A 15,804-nucleotide genomic window follows, 5' to 3' on the forward strand; every position below is an offset into this window, starting at 1 on the left:
AGTGAAATAAAAAACACCGTCCAAATTGATTTAGTGTATGGTCAGGACACTGAGCAGGCTTGCAGCACTCTTAAAAATGCTATTGTTCAAATTCTTTCTAAATTTACAAAAACACTGTCACGAAAATTTAAAAGTAAAAAAACTTTACCTTGGCTTAGTGAGCGGGTGTGGCTTTTAATGAAGGGACGAGATGCTGCCTTAAAAAAGTATCTCAAGTCAAGGTTGACCACGGATCAGCTGATTTTTAAAAGTCTTAGAAACAACGTTATAGGGCAGCTGAGAAGGGCAAAAGCTGACTTTTCTTAGAAATAATAAAACAGGCTAAAGGCAACAGAAAAATGCTACGGAAGTGTATCTATAAACTTTCGGGGAAAGAGCGGACTGGAAATGTACCTATTGAACTTAATATAAACTCATACAACAGCCGAGCTCTCTTACCTGAAGGACAAGAAACTATAAAGGATAATCTCACTGTAGCAAACATGTTCAATGACTATTTTATCACTTCCATCTCAGAACTGTGTAACCCATCGAACACAGAGCAACCTGCGACATCACTCAGCACGGTGGCTGAGTGGCAACACTCATACCTCACAGTAAGAGGGTTTGGTTCGATCCCCGGGTCACCCAGGCCTTTCTGTGTGGAGTTTTGCATGTTTCTCCCCGTGTCTGGATAGGTTTCCTCCGGGTACTCCGGTTTCCCCCATCAACCAAAATATGAACGCCCTTCCAGACAACTGTTGTTGTGATTTGGGGCGTTACAAAAATAAATGAATTGAATTGAATTGAACTTGCTGGCTCTGTCGGAATTGTGGCATGTGGCCACAGAGGAGGACCACTTTCCACTCAGGTGGACGTTATGGATTTTTGTGGTGTGAGTGAAGACAAAGTTGTTAACATAATTTCATCACTTTCAAACTCCAGAGCAAAAGACTCTTGGGGACTTGACACGCTTTTCTTAAAGAAGCAGACTATTTTGGCAGCACCAATTATGCACATAATTAATCAGTCGTTACGTGAATGTGTGTTTCCAGACTCCTTTAAAACAGCTATTGTGACACCTATTTTTAAATCAGGAAATCGTATGGATAACAAGAACTATAGACCTATTAGTGTGCTTCCTGTGGTCTCCAAAGTCATAGAAAATTTTTTTTGCGGAACAACTTATTGACCACCTCGACTACAGAAATATGTTGCATCCAATGCAATTTGGTTTCCGGCCAAAACACTCCACGGATACAGCATGTTGCTATTTGCTTGAGGTGATCAAGTCTAGTCTGGACAAGGGAGGGGTGGTTGGGGCTATTTTTTTGGATCTCCGTAAGGCATTTGACACTGTTAACCATTCAGTGCTGTTGACAAAAATGCAAAATTTCAAACTCTCAAGAAATACTGTCAGATGGTTTCAGTCGTACTTGGCAGATCGTCACCAGTGTGTAAGGATAAATGACAAAACATCTCCATTTACTACTTGCTTAGCAGGTGTGCCCCAAGGGTCCATTCTGGGGCCGTTGCTCTTCAACTTGTACATCAGCGACCTACCTTCTATTTGTGACGATGTAGATATTGTGATGTACGCTGACGACACAGTATTCCTTACACACGGTCCCGACACAAATTCTGTCGCAGCTAAGCTATCTGTGGCAATGGTAAAAGCAATAGAGTGGTTCAACAAATCTTTCCTCACTTTGAATACTGACAAAACTGTTACAATGTACTTCTCAAACAAACAAAGTCAAAGTGTATGTCCAAATATTTATGTGAATAGTTGCATGATTAAAAATGTCGAGGAAGTTAAATACTTGGGAATCATTTTAGACCCTACCCTTAATTAAAAAAAAAAAAAAACATATTAAAAAGGTTTGTAATGTCTTGAAATTCAACATCGCTAACTTCCAACACATTAGAAGCTCATTATCATTAGAAGCAGCAAAATCTTATCTCAATGCTATGATTATATCTCACATTTTTTTATTGTATTTCAACATGGTCTCAAGCCAAAATAACAGTATTAAATCCTCTTAGATCATTGCATAATCAGGCGTTGAAAATCCTCGATAAAAAGCCCAGACGTTACCATCATTGCTACATATTGGACAAATTTAAAATATTAAGCTTTGACAACTTGATCAGGTACTCTGATATTCGCCTGGTACATAAAATCTTGCATGACGCTGCCCCACCCCCACTAAAGACCTATGTACAGCCTCGCACTCAACTAACAAGTAGAGTGTTAAGGTCCGTGTCTAGGGGTGACTGCAATGTTCCTACAAGAAAGTCTGTTTTCTCTCACTCTGCCTTCTCTTTTAAAGCCATCAAGGAATGGAACGGGCTTCCAGAAAATCTTAAGAACATAGCAGATTATCACAGCTTTTCAGGGGCTGTCAAAAACTGGCTTCTTGACCATCAGTCCTGCCCACACTAACTATACCAGACGGGTATTCAGCCATCAGATGTTACCCTCATGGGTACCATCTGATGGCCACTAGATGACCAAATCATGAGTGTTATTGTACTGTCTTAGTGTCGTATTACTGTCTTGTTTATATTTATAATACCAATAAGGTACAGAGCTATCAGATGCTACCCTCGTGGGTATCATCTGATAGCGACTATACTGTGTATTTATTTTGATATTTGTTGCATATGTCTCGCACTTTAATAACTTGTAGTTTGCACTATGTATTGAAAATTTTGCACACTTGTATATTGTCTTTTGTATTGCACTTTTTATATGTATGTTGTTTTTTTAAGGACTACGGAAATTAGCATTTTGCTAAATCTGGTGCAGCCATCTTTTTAATGTATCTGCACACCGTCCTTCAAATAAATAAAATAAATAAAAAAAAATACAAAACATACAAGGAAACAAAAAAATCAATTCTGTTTTAGAAAAGCTTTAGAGTGAAGACAGTTCACACCAACAAACAAACTGTAAACAAATAGGTGTGTTTGGTGTGACATATGGCAGTGTCCCACCAGTAATCTAACAAGAACTGAAGAGGCCACTTGGATGAGTAGCAAAACATCTTCGCTCTAAAGCTCTTGTCCAGTTGAGAGAGTTATTATTATTTTTTGCTATGGAACCTACATGGACGATAGAGTACAGACTACAGGACTACAGAGACATACGAATACAATGGTATTTGAAGTATTCATTTACAAATACAGATTATGTTTTAATTTCCTCAACATTTTTTCTATATATTGGAAATATAGGTATTATATGAGTAGAAATAATGTGGAATGCTGCTTAGATAAAGGTAAAAAAATGTTTTCTAAATATGAAATGGAAAAAGCTCTACCCTTGAGCTACACAGATAATTGCAAAGCAAACTCCTCTATTTAGTGTCTGGAAAGTTTTTACATCTTTGCAAAACACTGAAAGTCTCTATAGGGACTTATGTGAACACAACTTCAGCAAAAAAAAAAAAAAAAAAAGGCTGCTCTATCGTCGTGGCAAGTCTAGACGCAGTACTCGTCAGTCCGTTGTGCTTAGTCACCATACCCTTGTGCAACTGGCATTCAGATTGTACTTCAAATAATGTCATTACTGAAAAAAAAAAAAAAAATCTTTGCTATTTTTGCTGTTCCTAGTGCTGCTTTTTTGGACTGAGATGTCTGATGTTTTTCCTGTGAACTGCTGTAGCCACTGGTTTCTCATGTTCCTTTTTCCTGATGTTCCCATCACGTCGTACTGCTATGTCCACCACAATGGCTTTGCTCTGTTGTTTAGCCACCACCACAATGTCCGGTTGGTCCATCACCATTCTGTCAGTCTGTATCTGGAAGTCCTACAGCATCTTGGCTCGATCATTCTCAACTATCTTTGGAGGTGTTTCCTATTATGACCTTGGGGTTTCCAGTCCGTACTGTAGACTATGCCTTCCACTTGGTTATGCCACTGCATGTATGCTTTCCTTACACCCTGTAGTTACACCCTGTAGTTATGTTCTGGATTGTCTCTGTTTGTACAGCCTACACTGGTGTGGTAGATCATGGCCTCTATTGCTCTAGGCCTGCTCCTGCACAGGCAGGATGAGTGCCTCTGTGCTGTCCTTCAGACCAGCTTTCTCAAGCCATTGGTAGGATTTCTCGATATCAGGCACTTTAGTTATATTCCAGTGATTTATCCCACATAGGAGCTTGTCTTCCCATAATGGTGTTAACAGTTACTCTAATGTGAGTAATCTGATTTCTCTCTGATTGTTCACACGTGTGCAGGTTTTGACAAGGAAAAAAGCTAAAGTAATGTGGGAAAGACAAAAATGAAAGAGAAGATATTAAAGGCCCTGTACCTATTTGTTTCCCATGTATTTGAGCAAAATGTGTCTTGAATTTATATTATCAAAGCAGCTTTTAAGGTCAAAATAAGTCTGCTGTGTACTGTTTGCATCTAATTATAAAGTATTTTATTGTCAAATAATCAGGACACACACTGTTAGTATGCTAATTGTCGTTAGCATTACATTGACGGCAAACCTCCACTCTGGTACCTGAAAGATGTGAAACAAGTTTATGAACTAAATAAGAATAGGATGCTTGGAATGCATAAGGTAAGTGAGGAGTAACCTATTACCTAGTGTCACCAACATACATGTTTTTCTCTGAGCAAAGACAGCTTTCCTCAGTTATTAATCTATATACTTTTCCTTATCTTTTTTGTCATTGTCAGAGATACTGGGTCATTGCTAGTCTGCAGTCACACTGCAGGATAGAATTGGCTCTCTTGAGACTGCATTACACAGAAACACTAAATATGAGTTATTAATACTTTTTTGTGCATTTTTATGTTATCCAAGTGGCAATTTATAGGAGTCAAAGAGAGGGGAAGATCATTTAAACTTGATAATAACCTTAGCAACGGATATGCAAAGAGGAAGCTCTATGCTAATGATTGCAGCTTCTATGGGATCTCTTCTTAAATGGTGTGAAATGTCTGATATGTTTAATAGATTTGCCCTTGAATGTGTACAAAGATATATATATATATATATATATATATATATATATATATATATATATATATATATATATATATATATATATATATATATATATATATATATATATATGAATAGCTGTAAAATTAAAAAGTCCTATACAGTAAAAGTGGCATTACAGGTCAAAGGAGCATTATGGGACATGGACTAAATATGGTGGTTGACTCGATGAAATACATAGAGCATGTGTTATAAAGGGGAGAGCTGAGATCACATTTAATCTGTGAAACCACTGCTCCATCTAGTGGACCACATGGCGTATTGTCTATAAAATTGCAAGTTATGGCTTTCAGACTAGTGCTTCTGCAACTTTTCACATCAACAGTAATATTTGATTTTCTAAGTACCATCAGATTAAAGCCCATTCAGGTTTAAAGAAAAACAGGTATAAAATGATAATAAACAAGGATAATATAGTTCTAAATAATTACTAACCCAGCATTTTGAAACCACTGTAGACACAAGAGGTACACATTATTTTGACTCTAGAGGTAGTCGTTTTCTGAGTAGTCGTAGTAGTAGTAATATTGATAGTATTAGCATTGGCAGTTGCAGCAGTATTAGTAAAGGCGAAGACACAGAGGCGAAGTGAACTCAAGCAAATGGCACACAGAGCTAGCCATGCAAAATTGACTCAACCTCAGTGCTGCAGACAGAACTCAAAGCACAGTATGGTAAGATGAACATACGTAGATGTTTAACTTTTGTCGTAGCTGAAGTGCCTTCATTCATCCATCCATTTTCTTTCACTTATCCGGAACCATGTCACAGGGTCAGCAGTCTAAGCAGGGAGTCCCAGACACGTCCTCCAGCTCCTCCCCATGCATTCCCAGGCCAGTCGAGAGACATAGTCACTTCAGTGTGTCCTGGGTCTTCCCCACGGCCTCCTCCTGGTGGGACATGCCAGGAACACCTCTCTAGGGAGACGTCCAGGAGGCATCCTGAGCAGACGTCCGAGCCACCTCAGGTGGCTCTTCTCAACGTGTAGAAGCAGCGGCTCTACTCTGAGCTCCTCCCGTGTGACTAGCTGAAGTGATGGGACATAAAACTTTATGTTCTATTAAATTAATGAATACAAACTGTAAATGTAGTTCACATTTAATGTGGCCTGTTTAAGTACGGACTATTAACAAGTAAATTGGTAATACATATTCTAGGGACAAGTAACAACAACAATTAATACTCTTTTAAGGATATTTAATGGAAGATAAAATATTAAGAGATTACTCAATGAATTGAGGTCAATAATCGATGAATTACTTGATTACAAAAATAATCAATAGCTACAGACATATTCACAATAAATAAAATCAACCAATTACATCACTTATTTTTTACAGCATTAACAGAATGGTGCTGTAATGAAATCATTGGCTCCCTTGCTTCTATCAATTTATCTTTTTATTTATTTATTTATTTTATAGAAATAGTGGTATATATTCCATCCTTACTATGTTATGTTATTATGTTATTTTACTTTTGCTTCAGTAACTTAAAACCACTGTACCTGATTTTTACTTTCTTAATTTTTTTTTTTTTTAATGTGTTGTTCCAAAGTTATTCCTCACTTACCTTATGGATTCTGAGCATTCTAATTATTTAACTGCAGTGAGTTTATAAGCAGCTTTTCCCAACCAGGGACTACAGACGGAAACTAGCTTCAGCTATAATCTGGTGCAAAGCATCTATTAATGTTTTTTTGCACACTGTCCCTTCAAATAAACTAATAAACTAAACTAACTAAACAAACTTTCAGATGCTAGAGGCAGTGGTGTATTCTGGTGTATATGTCACCTTTTTGTCTTTACTCAGTTTTACTTTTCAGACTGTGTATTATCTATCATTCCTCATAATGCTATGCTCTTTACAATCCAACCATCCAAATACAGTGTATCCAGTACAGTCAGAACCCCTCCTCTTCCTCCTCCTTTTCTTCCTCCTACTCCTCCTCCTCTCCTTCTTTGCTCCAGTCCTCCTCCAGGGACCTCTCATGTGATCATTGATATGAGCTGCACATTCTGAGACAAACCCAGGACATCAACAGGGTTTGGCAGGCCTCTCCAGTGAAATGTATTATATTGTATGATTGGTATGGAATGTAATATATGGGGTGCATTCAGAGGGCTGCATAATATTATGTAATGTATTGAAATGTTTATGGCTTGGATAAAGCATACTATACATAATAGTGACAGCATATGCATGTCTCCACTTGACACTTTACCTGGAATGTTCCACAGTAAAGCATTATCACCCATGCATTTATGAAATTGCATGTGTATGAAACAAAACATTAATTTTCACTTTTAGCTAGGTCACCTCTCCACAGATTTTTACCTCTAAATTGGCTGGATGGGGTCACATGCATGTCTCCATGGCGATAGATAAGTTTGGTGTCATACTGTGTTTCTATGCAAAAATATAAGATCTCAATGGAGACAAGCAGACACCTGCACATTGAAAGTGTGACTAAATACTTAAACTTCATCCACAACCAGATTTCAAATAGAGCTGCTAAACTGGGCAGAGTGAGGAAAAGTTACCGAGTTTGCGTGGGAATTGCCAAAATCGACTAAGAACAGTACAATGCTATAAAACACTGTATAGACTTAGTATTTAGTTCCACTTTAAACTTTGTGTCAGGCTGTTATAATGGTCACATTTTTCTATAGTGCTTTTCCACCTTCAAGGTGCTCAAAGCGCATAATCAGATTAAAGTAATCTGAGCAATCCTATATTAACCATAAACCATAAGGTCAAGATATTTGAATCTTACTTCGACTATGACAAAATTCCTACCTACTCTCCACTTCAATGTTAAACTATACTGTACTCTACTGTTAGAATATAATATAGAATATAATAACATCAAATGAAAATATCTTATTCATTGTGGTCGAGAGCCTTTATAAATTATCCTCCTGTTGTTAATGCAGACGCATGCAGCAGACACATGCAGTGAGACCTGTGAGGAATTCAAATGCAGGCTTATGGGGAAAAGAGATTGTAAGACTTAAGCCTTAGAGCGAAAAGATGGCCACATGGTGAAACAGGAGCTAAAGATTTGAAAATGACTACAATAATGTGTTGTTCATTCATTCACCTTTTTTACTTATCCGGGGCTGGGTCGCAGGGGCAGCAGTCTAAGCAAGAACTCCCAGACGTCCCCCACCCTGGACACTTCCTGCAGCTCCTCCTCCCAGATTTGGGTGGCAGGTAGGGACTCAAAAACTGGGTGGCAGGTAGGGACTCAAAAACTGAATCTCAGGACACAGAAACTGGCTCTGGGGACATGGAATGACACTTCATTTGGAGGGAAGGAGCCTGAGCTTGTGCAGGAGTTTGAGGGTTAATGATTAAATATAGTTGGCCTTTCCTCCATGCACTGTTCCCTCTAAGCTGCGCACGTGCGCAATTGCGCACTGCTGACACGGTCTCTGCGCACAGAAAATCTGTGTTGCGCACAAAAAAAATCGAACCGGAGTTGAAAATAAAATAATCACGCAACAATTCATTCTGCGCTATTTTTCAATGTGAATCAGTGAGTGTGACCGGGGACGAGCTGCTCCAGCCAATTATGCGATTCACATACATATTTGCGCAGCTTATCAATGTCATTGACAGGCGTCCTCATGTGCCGCTATCAGTGGCCATGTCCCAATTTGCCAAATGCACCTTTTGAAGGGTCAATTCGAAGTACTCTTCAAAGTGTAGTTTGAAGGTTCCGGACAAGAATCTGCCCTCCTCAGTGTAGCCGCCATCTTGATGAAGTGGGACAGGCCTACACCACGGACCGCACTTCCACCGCTGTCTTTGAGCGTACGATACGTACGTTATTTTTAATGATTTATTATTTAATAGAAGAAAAGTCAAGATGTCGTCGTCACAGCCGTTTCTTTTTGTTTAGATTGAATATCAATAGGCAAATATAAGTTTCAAGGTGATTTTTTTTTATTCAATTGTAGCTACTTCATAACTTTAACAAAATATACCTTGTGAAAACGTAATAACAGAGACAGAGGTAACAATATAATTTTTACATTCATAGTCTATAAACCAGAGAACACTGATTAGTTGTACATATAGTGGGATATTGCAGTTTAACATTCGGTATTTTGGCCAGTTGCTACACCACTTTAATAACAGTAGAGGGCACTGTTTCCCTTCTATGCTGTGCCAGTTCTTTTCATATTATTATTGTAAAGTATTTTCTAGGGTTACATCAAACTAGTATCTTGACTTACTAACACTAAGGCAAATGACACGTGCCCACGAGGGGCGCAGACATATGGAATGTACCGGAACACATGAAGATTTTGTGTATGTCTCAGGACTCTCTTCTGTCCCTTCTGGAGAGTCTGTTGCTTCATTGTTCACATTACCTGTGTGGAACTCATTAAACCTTCTGACTTTATGTTTCAGTCTCTTGGTCTTTGATGCTTACAATAGAAACGAACATTCTTACATGATTCTTATTGCAATAATAATTGATAATAACGTCTTCTTATTGTCTAGCAATAACTGCACATTCCTTTATTCCATGTAACTCCCCTCCTTTTTAATCATCAAACACACGGCCTGTACTTATCTTTATTCAGATTTAACAGTTTCATGTCGCACTGTTATAGATGAGGTAAACCAGTATGAACATTTGAATGTGTATTGTGCAGCGGACTCCATTTTCTTCTCTTTTTTGCGTAGTTGCGGTGCATGATGGGATACAGAAGTGCGTGAAGTGTGTATGGATGCACGCTTCGGTTACGTCCGATCTCCATGGAAACGGTGGAAAGGGAAGGGCAGGTTTGTCGGGCGCATTCAGTAGGGTGCACTGAAATGGGACAGCCCTTGTCACGCCGGAAATTACGTAACTGCCCTTCGATGCACACTTCAAATGGTGATCCTAAGGCCTGTTTGGCGAATTGGGACACGGCCAGTGTTTTAGCCGACGTGGCCGACGTCGTGGCGCACACGTAATTGCGTAATTTTACGCACTGTTTTGCAGCAGTTTTGTGTTTTAAACATGACAAAATGGACAAAACAAAGGAAGTACGCGACCGAGGACACTGTGGATTTTTGTACAAGTTAAACTAGAGGTATCTTGGACCCAGAGCGGTTCGTGAAAATCTCATGGTGGAGTCAGGAGGAGAGCACCTTATGTTTTGATGGACTGGATGCTGTTCCTGATCGGTAAGCGTGGTTTATTCTGCTATTGACTTAATTGTGGGTCAAATGTGTATTATGTGTAATCATTAGCATTAGCTAATGCCAATCTGCGCCCCCTCCGACCACCACCAATCATCACGCACACACCACTTGAGTGAAGTGTCTTGCCTAAGGACATAATGACAGAACTAAGGACACAATGACAGAAGTTGGTCCGAGCGGAACTCGATCCTCCAACCTCTGTCACAGAATGACTGTCACACTGTCACATGTACAGTGTATTCCAGCGTTTGTTTACATTTTGAAGTGTGTGTGTTTGTTCACTGTTTGCAGTGTGTGGTTTGTAAATATATATTTATTTTGATCCATACCACTTGTTTGGAATATATTTTATATACAAATACACATTATATATTGTGTTTTGATATGATATGTAAATGTACAGTAATAGAGCAGCTGGGTGTGCAGATACAGATTCCTCTCAGTGTGTATTGGTCATTGAATACTGTCACTAGTTTATGAGTTGTAAAAATCAAATGATCGCGTCATATACTGAAAAAAGAGTTACCGGACTGTCTCCCAGACCACAGTAGGACAATCTCACTCAGTGCACAGCAAAAGCTTCACACAATGGCTTATACTCATAATACAAGTCCGAGCTTTATCATAAAAATGTTAAGTGTGTTTTCAACATTGGAGTTTAGAGTTGTCTTGGTTTGGTTGGAAGCTCATGTTTTGCCATAGTTAAAATTAAATATTTATACTTATTTATTTATTGGTTTATTTAACAGGGACAGTGTACATTAATAGCATTGCTGCAAATGCACCAGAATTAGCCAAAAGGCTATTTTTCATCTGTTGTCCCTGGACAGATGGCAGACAGGGTCTCCCTAAAAACAAGAGTAAAAATATTATACAGTGAAAATTACAATATACTATAGAAAAAAAAAACATTAAAAACAGATATAACAAACACTGTCAACAAAAGTGTTCAGAAATGACAAACAAAACACAGGCATCATATAAGACAGTCCACAGCGATTCCACAACATCCAACTCAAGAGAAAACACAAGTGCTCGTCTGGTTAGTCAGAGGGAAGTCATTAGTATTGTTAATGCAGACATGTTTGATGTGTTATGAACCAGTATTTTAAATGTTTTTTGAACAGAATATAGGTGCTTATTTCTCTGATGTATATTTCCAATAGCATTAACATACTACACAGGTCATGAGCAAGATTTTTGTCATTTCCATTGTATAAGTGGGCTAAAGCCCTTAATTAAAAGTCTTACAACAGAAATGTAAATGCGGTAATTTGATTCTTTTAATAAACCATTTAACTTGGATGGATGCGATGCAGCATGACCACAGTGCGCACATCTGATGTCGCTCACAGTGGTCCATGGGACCGCTCAGGGAGTTTGTGTGTTTGCTCAGACTCGTGAAAAATTAGAGGGAACATTGCCTCCATGCACAGCTTTGGCTCTGGAATCCAACTCCTTGACAAGCGTTGGACTCTCCACTTCTCTGGCGTTGCCCACTGGGAGCTTGTGTGAGTTTGCTTATAGTGCCACAGCTTACCCCAGTGAACAAGAGTCATGCATCTTCGGGTTGGGAACAGGCTGAACAGCAAAGCAGACTGTCCAACCTTCATGGAGTCCCTGAGAGGGGTACTGGACAGTTCATTGACCAGGAACGGCCTTCCTGATGTGAACCCAAGCAGTGTTTTGTTATGAACTTCTGTACTAGTCATGGTTTGTCCATAAAGAATACAGTGTTCAAGGACAAGCTATAAGTGCACATGCTGTAACTCCCAACTAAACTAGGATTAAAAAAAAAAAGTTTTCAAAATTAAGTGGACTATTACTAAATATCATCTTATATCATGTGGCCTTATAGATGTTATGGCTTAGCCCTCATAAAGATCAGTTAAAAAATTTTCTGAATTTCATTTTTTAACCATTTAATGTTTACTTCTGCCTCAGCTTGCTTGTATTTATGGCTATGTCACCAAATTCATTTACGGTTGCAGTTCAAATCTCAGCCTGTAATCCTGTCTCTCTCCAGCAGATGTCAGCAGTTAAGCCCTCCCTTTGTATCTTGCAGACAGCCCAGTGTTAACCAGCAGAGTGGCTGTGACTGTTCACGTCCTCGACATCAATGAGTTTCCTCCAGAGCTCGCCAGCCCCTATGAGACCTTTGTGTGCGAGAACGCCAAACAGGGACAGGTACAGTGCAATGAAGACACATTATAACTAGAATGCACTTTATATTTAGACTACACAGAACTTCACAGTGTAACACATGTGACAGAATGATATCTGTACATTTGGCACAGGCCCCAATCAACGCCAGGGGATTGTGTAAAGTTGAAAAGATGTGACAAAGTGACAAGAGACGGGTGGAAAGCGTTATAATTTAACAAATTGTTTGCTCAAGGGCAGAACTTAAGGACCAATGCTTTGCTTTTTGTGTTTGTTTGTTTTTTCATTATCTTATTTATATATATATATATATATATATATATGCATAGGGGTTAAAATGGCATTGTGTTAAGAAGGGTGTATATATTGATATGTCATTTACATGCAATGTGACAGAGTGCATCAAAGCATTAAAAACACACTGTGTCACTGCGTCAAAAATGTGCCAAACACCTCTAGTTGGATTCCTTTGCAAATTAGGTCATCTGCAAGTGATTTAGCACCAAGTTTTCCACAAACATGAGGTGCGAGATAGAAGAGGGGTGACATGTGTTGCCCCGCCCCAGCCAACGGTTCTGCTCACCGACCACTGCAGGCCGGCTACCCTGAACCACTCAAAGATCAACCTTTTTGAGGTAGCTCTGTGACATAGGGTTTCGGCCACATGACAAAACTTGTTTGGCTGGAGAAATGCTGACCTCATGATTCTATTTTTGAAAATATGACTCTGCAACATGGTCTTAGCCCTGTTTTTATGACCTGGAGTCCAAATTTCTCAATGGGCAAAACTGTCCAAATGCTTAGTTTGTGTTTATTTACAGAACCAAAACTGGTGGTTTCAGATCATTTAAAGCCAAAAAAAAAAAAGATCTTAAGCTATGCTTGGTCAGAACTGCCTTGGCTGGAACGTTGTGAATGTGCAAGCTTCTCAACTATTACAAGTTAATTTCTATAATAACAGGAGTTCCTCTGTGTATAGGTAACAGATTAACTAAATGAAACTAGATTTAATAATGCATGGAATTACTGACAATATTCAACAAGCTATTCAAACTCTACCTTTATGGTCTACAATGCATTGCCTATGCATGGCTGTATGCATCCATTTCCCCCCGCTTATCAAACATGTCCTCCAGCTCCTCCCGTGAGACCCCAAGGCATTCCCAGGTCACCCAAATGACATAGTCCCTGCAGCGTGTCCTGGGTCTTCCCCAGGGTCTCCGCCCAGTGGGACATGCCCCAAACACCTCCATGGGGAGGCATCCTGAACAGATGCCTGAGCCACCTCATCTGCACCTCTTGACGTGCAGGAGCAGTGGTTTTACTCTGAGCTCCTACTGTGTGACTGATTTCTTCACCCTATCCCTAAGGGAGCATCCAACCACCCTGGAAAGGAAACTCATTTTGGTCGCTTGTATCCACATTCTTATCCTTTCAGTCATTATCCAAAGCTCATGACTATAGGTGAGGGTAGAAACGTAGATTGATGGGCTCGACACACGGGGAGCGACTAACGACAGCGTGCAGCGACACTCATTGCATGGGCTTTAAAATCGAACACACGGGCAGCGACAAACTGCAGCGATTAGCGGCAGCTTGTCACGTCGCGTTCTGTTCCAGAGCAGATCGCGAGCCTCCTACACGTCTGATTGGCTGTTTATTGGGAGGGAATTTTGAGGTTAATAGCGGTAGATGGGAAAAAGATGCTAAAATGAAATCTCGTAAAGTTTTGCTTCATTTGACTAAAATATTACAATTGGTTGCACTCTACAAAACAAAAACAAAAAGCGATCCTGGGTCCACCCTATTCTGCAGCTAATTCTGTTTAATGTAACAACCTTAAATAAATATATATATATTTTTTTTTTATGTTGAATCAGTCTTTAATACATTTGGTTATTAGCCTCCATAAATTTATCTGAATTAACAAATTTGTGCATGTTAACTTACCACTCATATTCACCCTGGCACAAACGAGTTCCCAGGCAGCTGCTTTTTTTGATATATCTCGGTAGTCTCTTTGAGATATGTCAAAAAGAATTGGGAAATCCGACACCGTGAGTATAATTTTCTCCTCCATGATGTTTCTGAACTGGACAGTGCATTGGCTCGTCAATCAAACTCTCGCTGTTTGGCTGTTGTGCAGGCGACAGCGATAAAAGTAGAACATTTTTCAACTTTCATTAGTCGTGTCGCAGGCCCGCGTGTGCACGTCGACATGCACGTGCGCGAGGTTTTCACATGCACGACTTTCGCTTGTCATGGAGGTGAGAGAGATTTTCGCAGTGTCGCACAGAAACCATTGAAAATAAATGGAGAGGTTGAGCGACGTCGCTCCCCGTGTGTCGAGCCCATGACTCTTAAATGGATAGCCTTATCTTTCGACTCAGCTCCTTCTTTACCACAACAGTCTGATACAGAGACGGCATCACTGCAGATCACTTACTCCTTGTCAATCTCTCAATATTCCTTCCCTCACTCAGGAACCAGACCCTGAGATACTTGACCTCCTCCATGTGAGGCAAGGACTCTCCACCCACCCGGAGAGGGCAAGCCACCCTTTTCCCAACGAGAACTATGGCTTCGGATTTGGAGGAGCTGATTTTCATCCCAGCCACTTCACAATCGGCTGCAAACCATCGCAGTGCCTGCCGCAGGTCCTGCTGCTGGTCCTGGCTCAATGAAGACATCAGGACAACATCATCTGTAGACAGCAGAGATGAGATCCTGAGGTACCTGAACCAGAACCCCCTCTGGCCCCTGACTGAGCCTATAAATTCTGTCCATAAATGCAATGAACAGAACCGGTGACAAAGGGCAGCCCTGGCGGAATCCAACATGCAGTGGAGACAGGTCTGACTTACTGATGGATAATGGCAACACAGCTCCTGCTCCAATCAATCAGGGACTGAACAGCCCTTAGCAAAGGCCCCGGATCCCATACTCCTGGAGCACCCTTAAAAGGGCACCACGAGGGACATGGTCAAATACAACAACCCACTCACCAAAGAATTCACCTCTTGTCTGGACAGTTCTGGTTTTAAACAATACGTCAATTTTCCCACACATAACAAAAAACACTCCCTGGACTTAATATGCTGTACTGGAATAACCCCATTGGACCTTCAAACCCACTACATCCCCTTCTCTGACCACCTGCTAATTTCATTCAATATCAACCTGTGTTTCAAAAAATCCAACCCACCTCGCACTATACAGTTCCGTAATATCAAGGACTGATTCATCAGCAACTCAACCCCTCTGTTTCAAACCCACCTGTTTCATCTTCCGCTTCCCCAATGCACCTGCTTTCTTCTTTCACCCTGCCCTCTGTCACCCAAATCTCTACTTTCATTCGGAACTCCAAATCCTCCACCTGTCAACTAGACCCTCTCCCTACTGTCCTCATCAAAACCTCCATCCCTGCACTGTC

The 15,804-nt window shown here is 40.1% G+C and overlaps 1 protein-coding gene across 1 annotated transcript in view; it reads left to right on the plus strand.

Moving 5' to 3' along the window:
* The window catches only part of LOC117388170 (cadherin-12-like), a 281,473-nt gene that overhangs the window by 246,764 nt on the left and 18,905 nt on the right, over window positions 1-15,804 (plus strand). The window contains 1 exon segment of the mRNA XM_033985644.2: window positions 12,274-12,395. Within this exon segment, the coding sequence (XP_033841535.2) occupies window positions 12,274-12,395 (122 nt within the window).

Source organism: Periophthalmus magnuspinnatus, chromosome 20 (genome assembly GCF_009829125.3).
Source record: "Periophthalmus magnuspinnatus isolate fPerMag1 chromosome 20, fPerMag1.2.pri, whole genome shotgun sequence".
Lineage (NCBI taxonomy): Eukaryota > Metazoa > Chordata > Actinopteri > Gobiiformes > Gobiidae > Periophthalmus > Periophthalmus magnuspinnatus.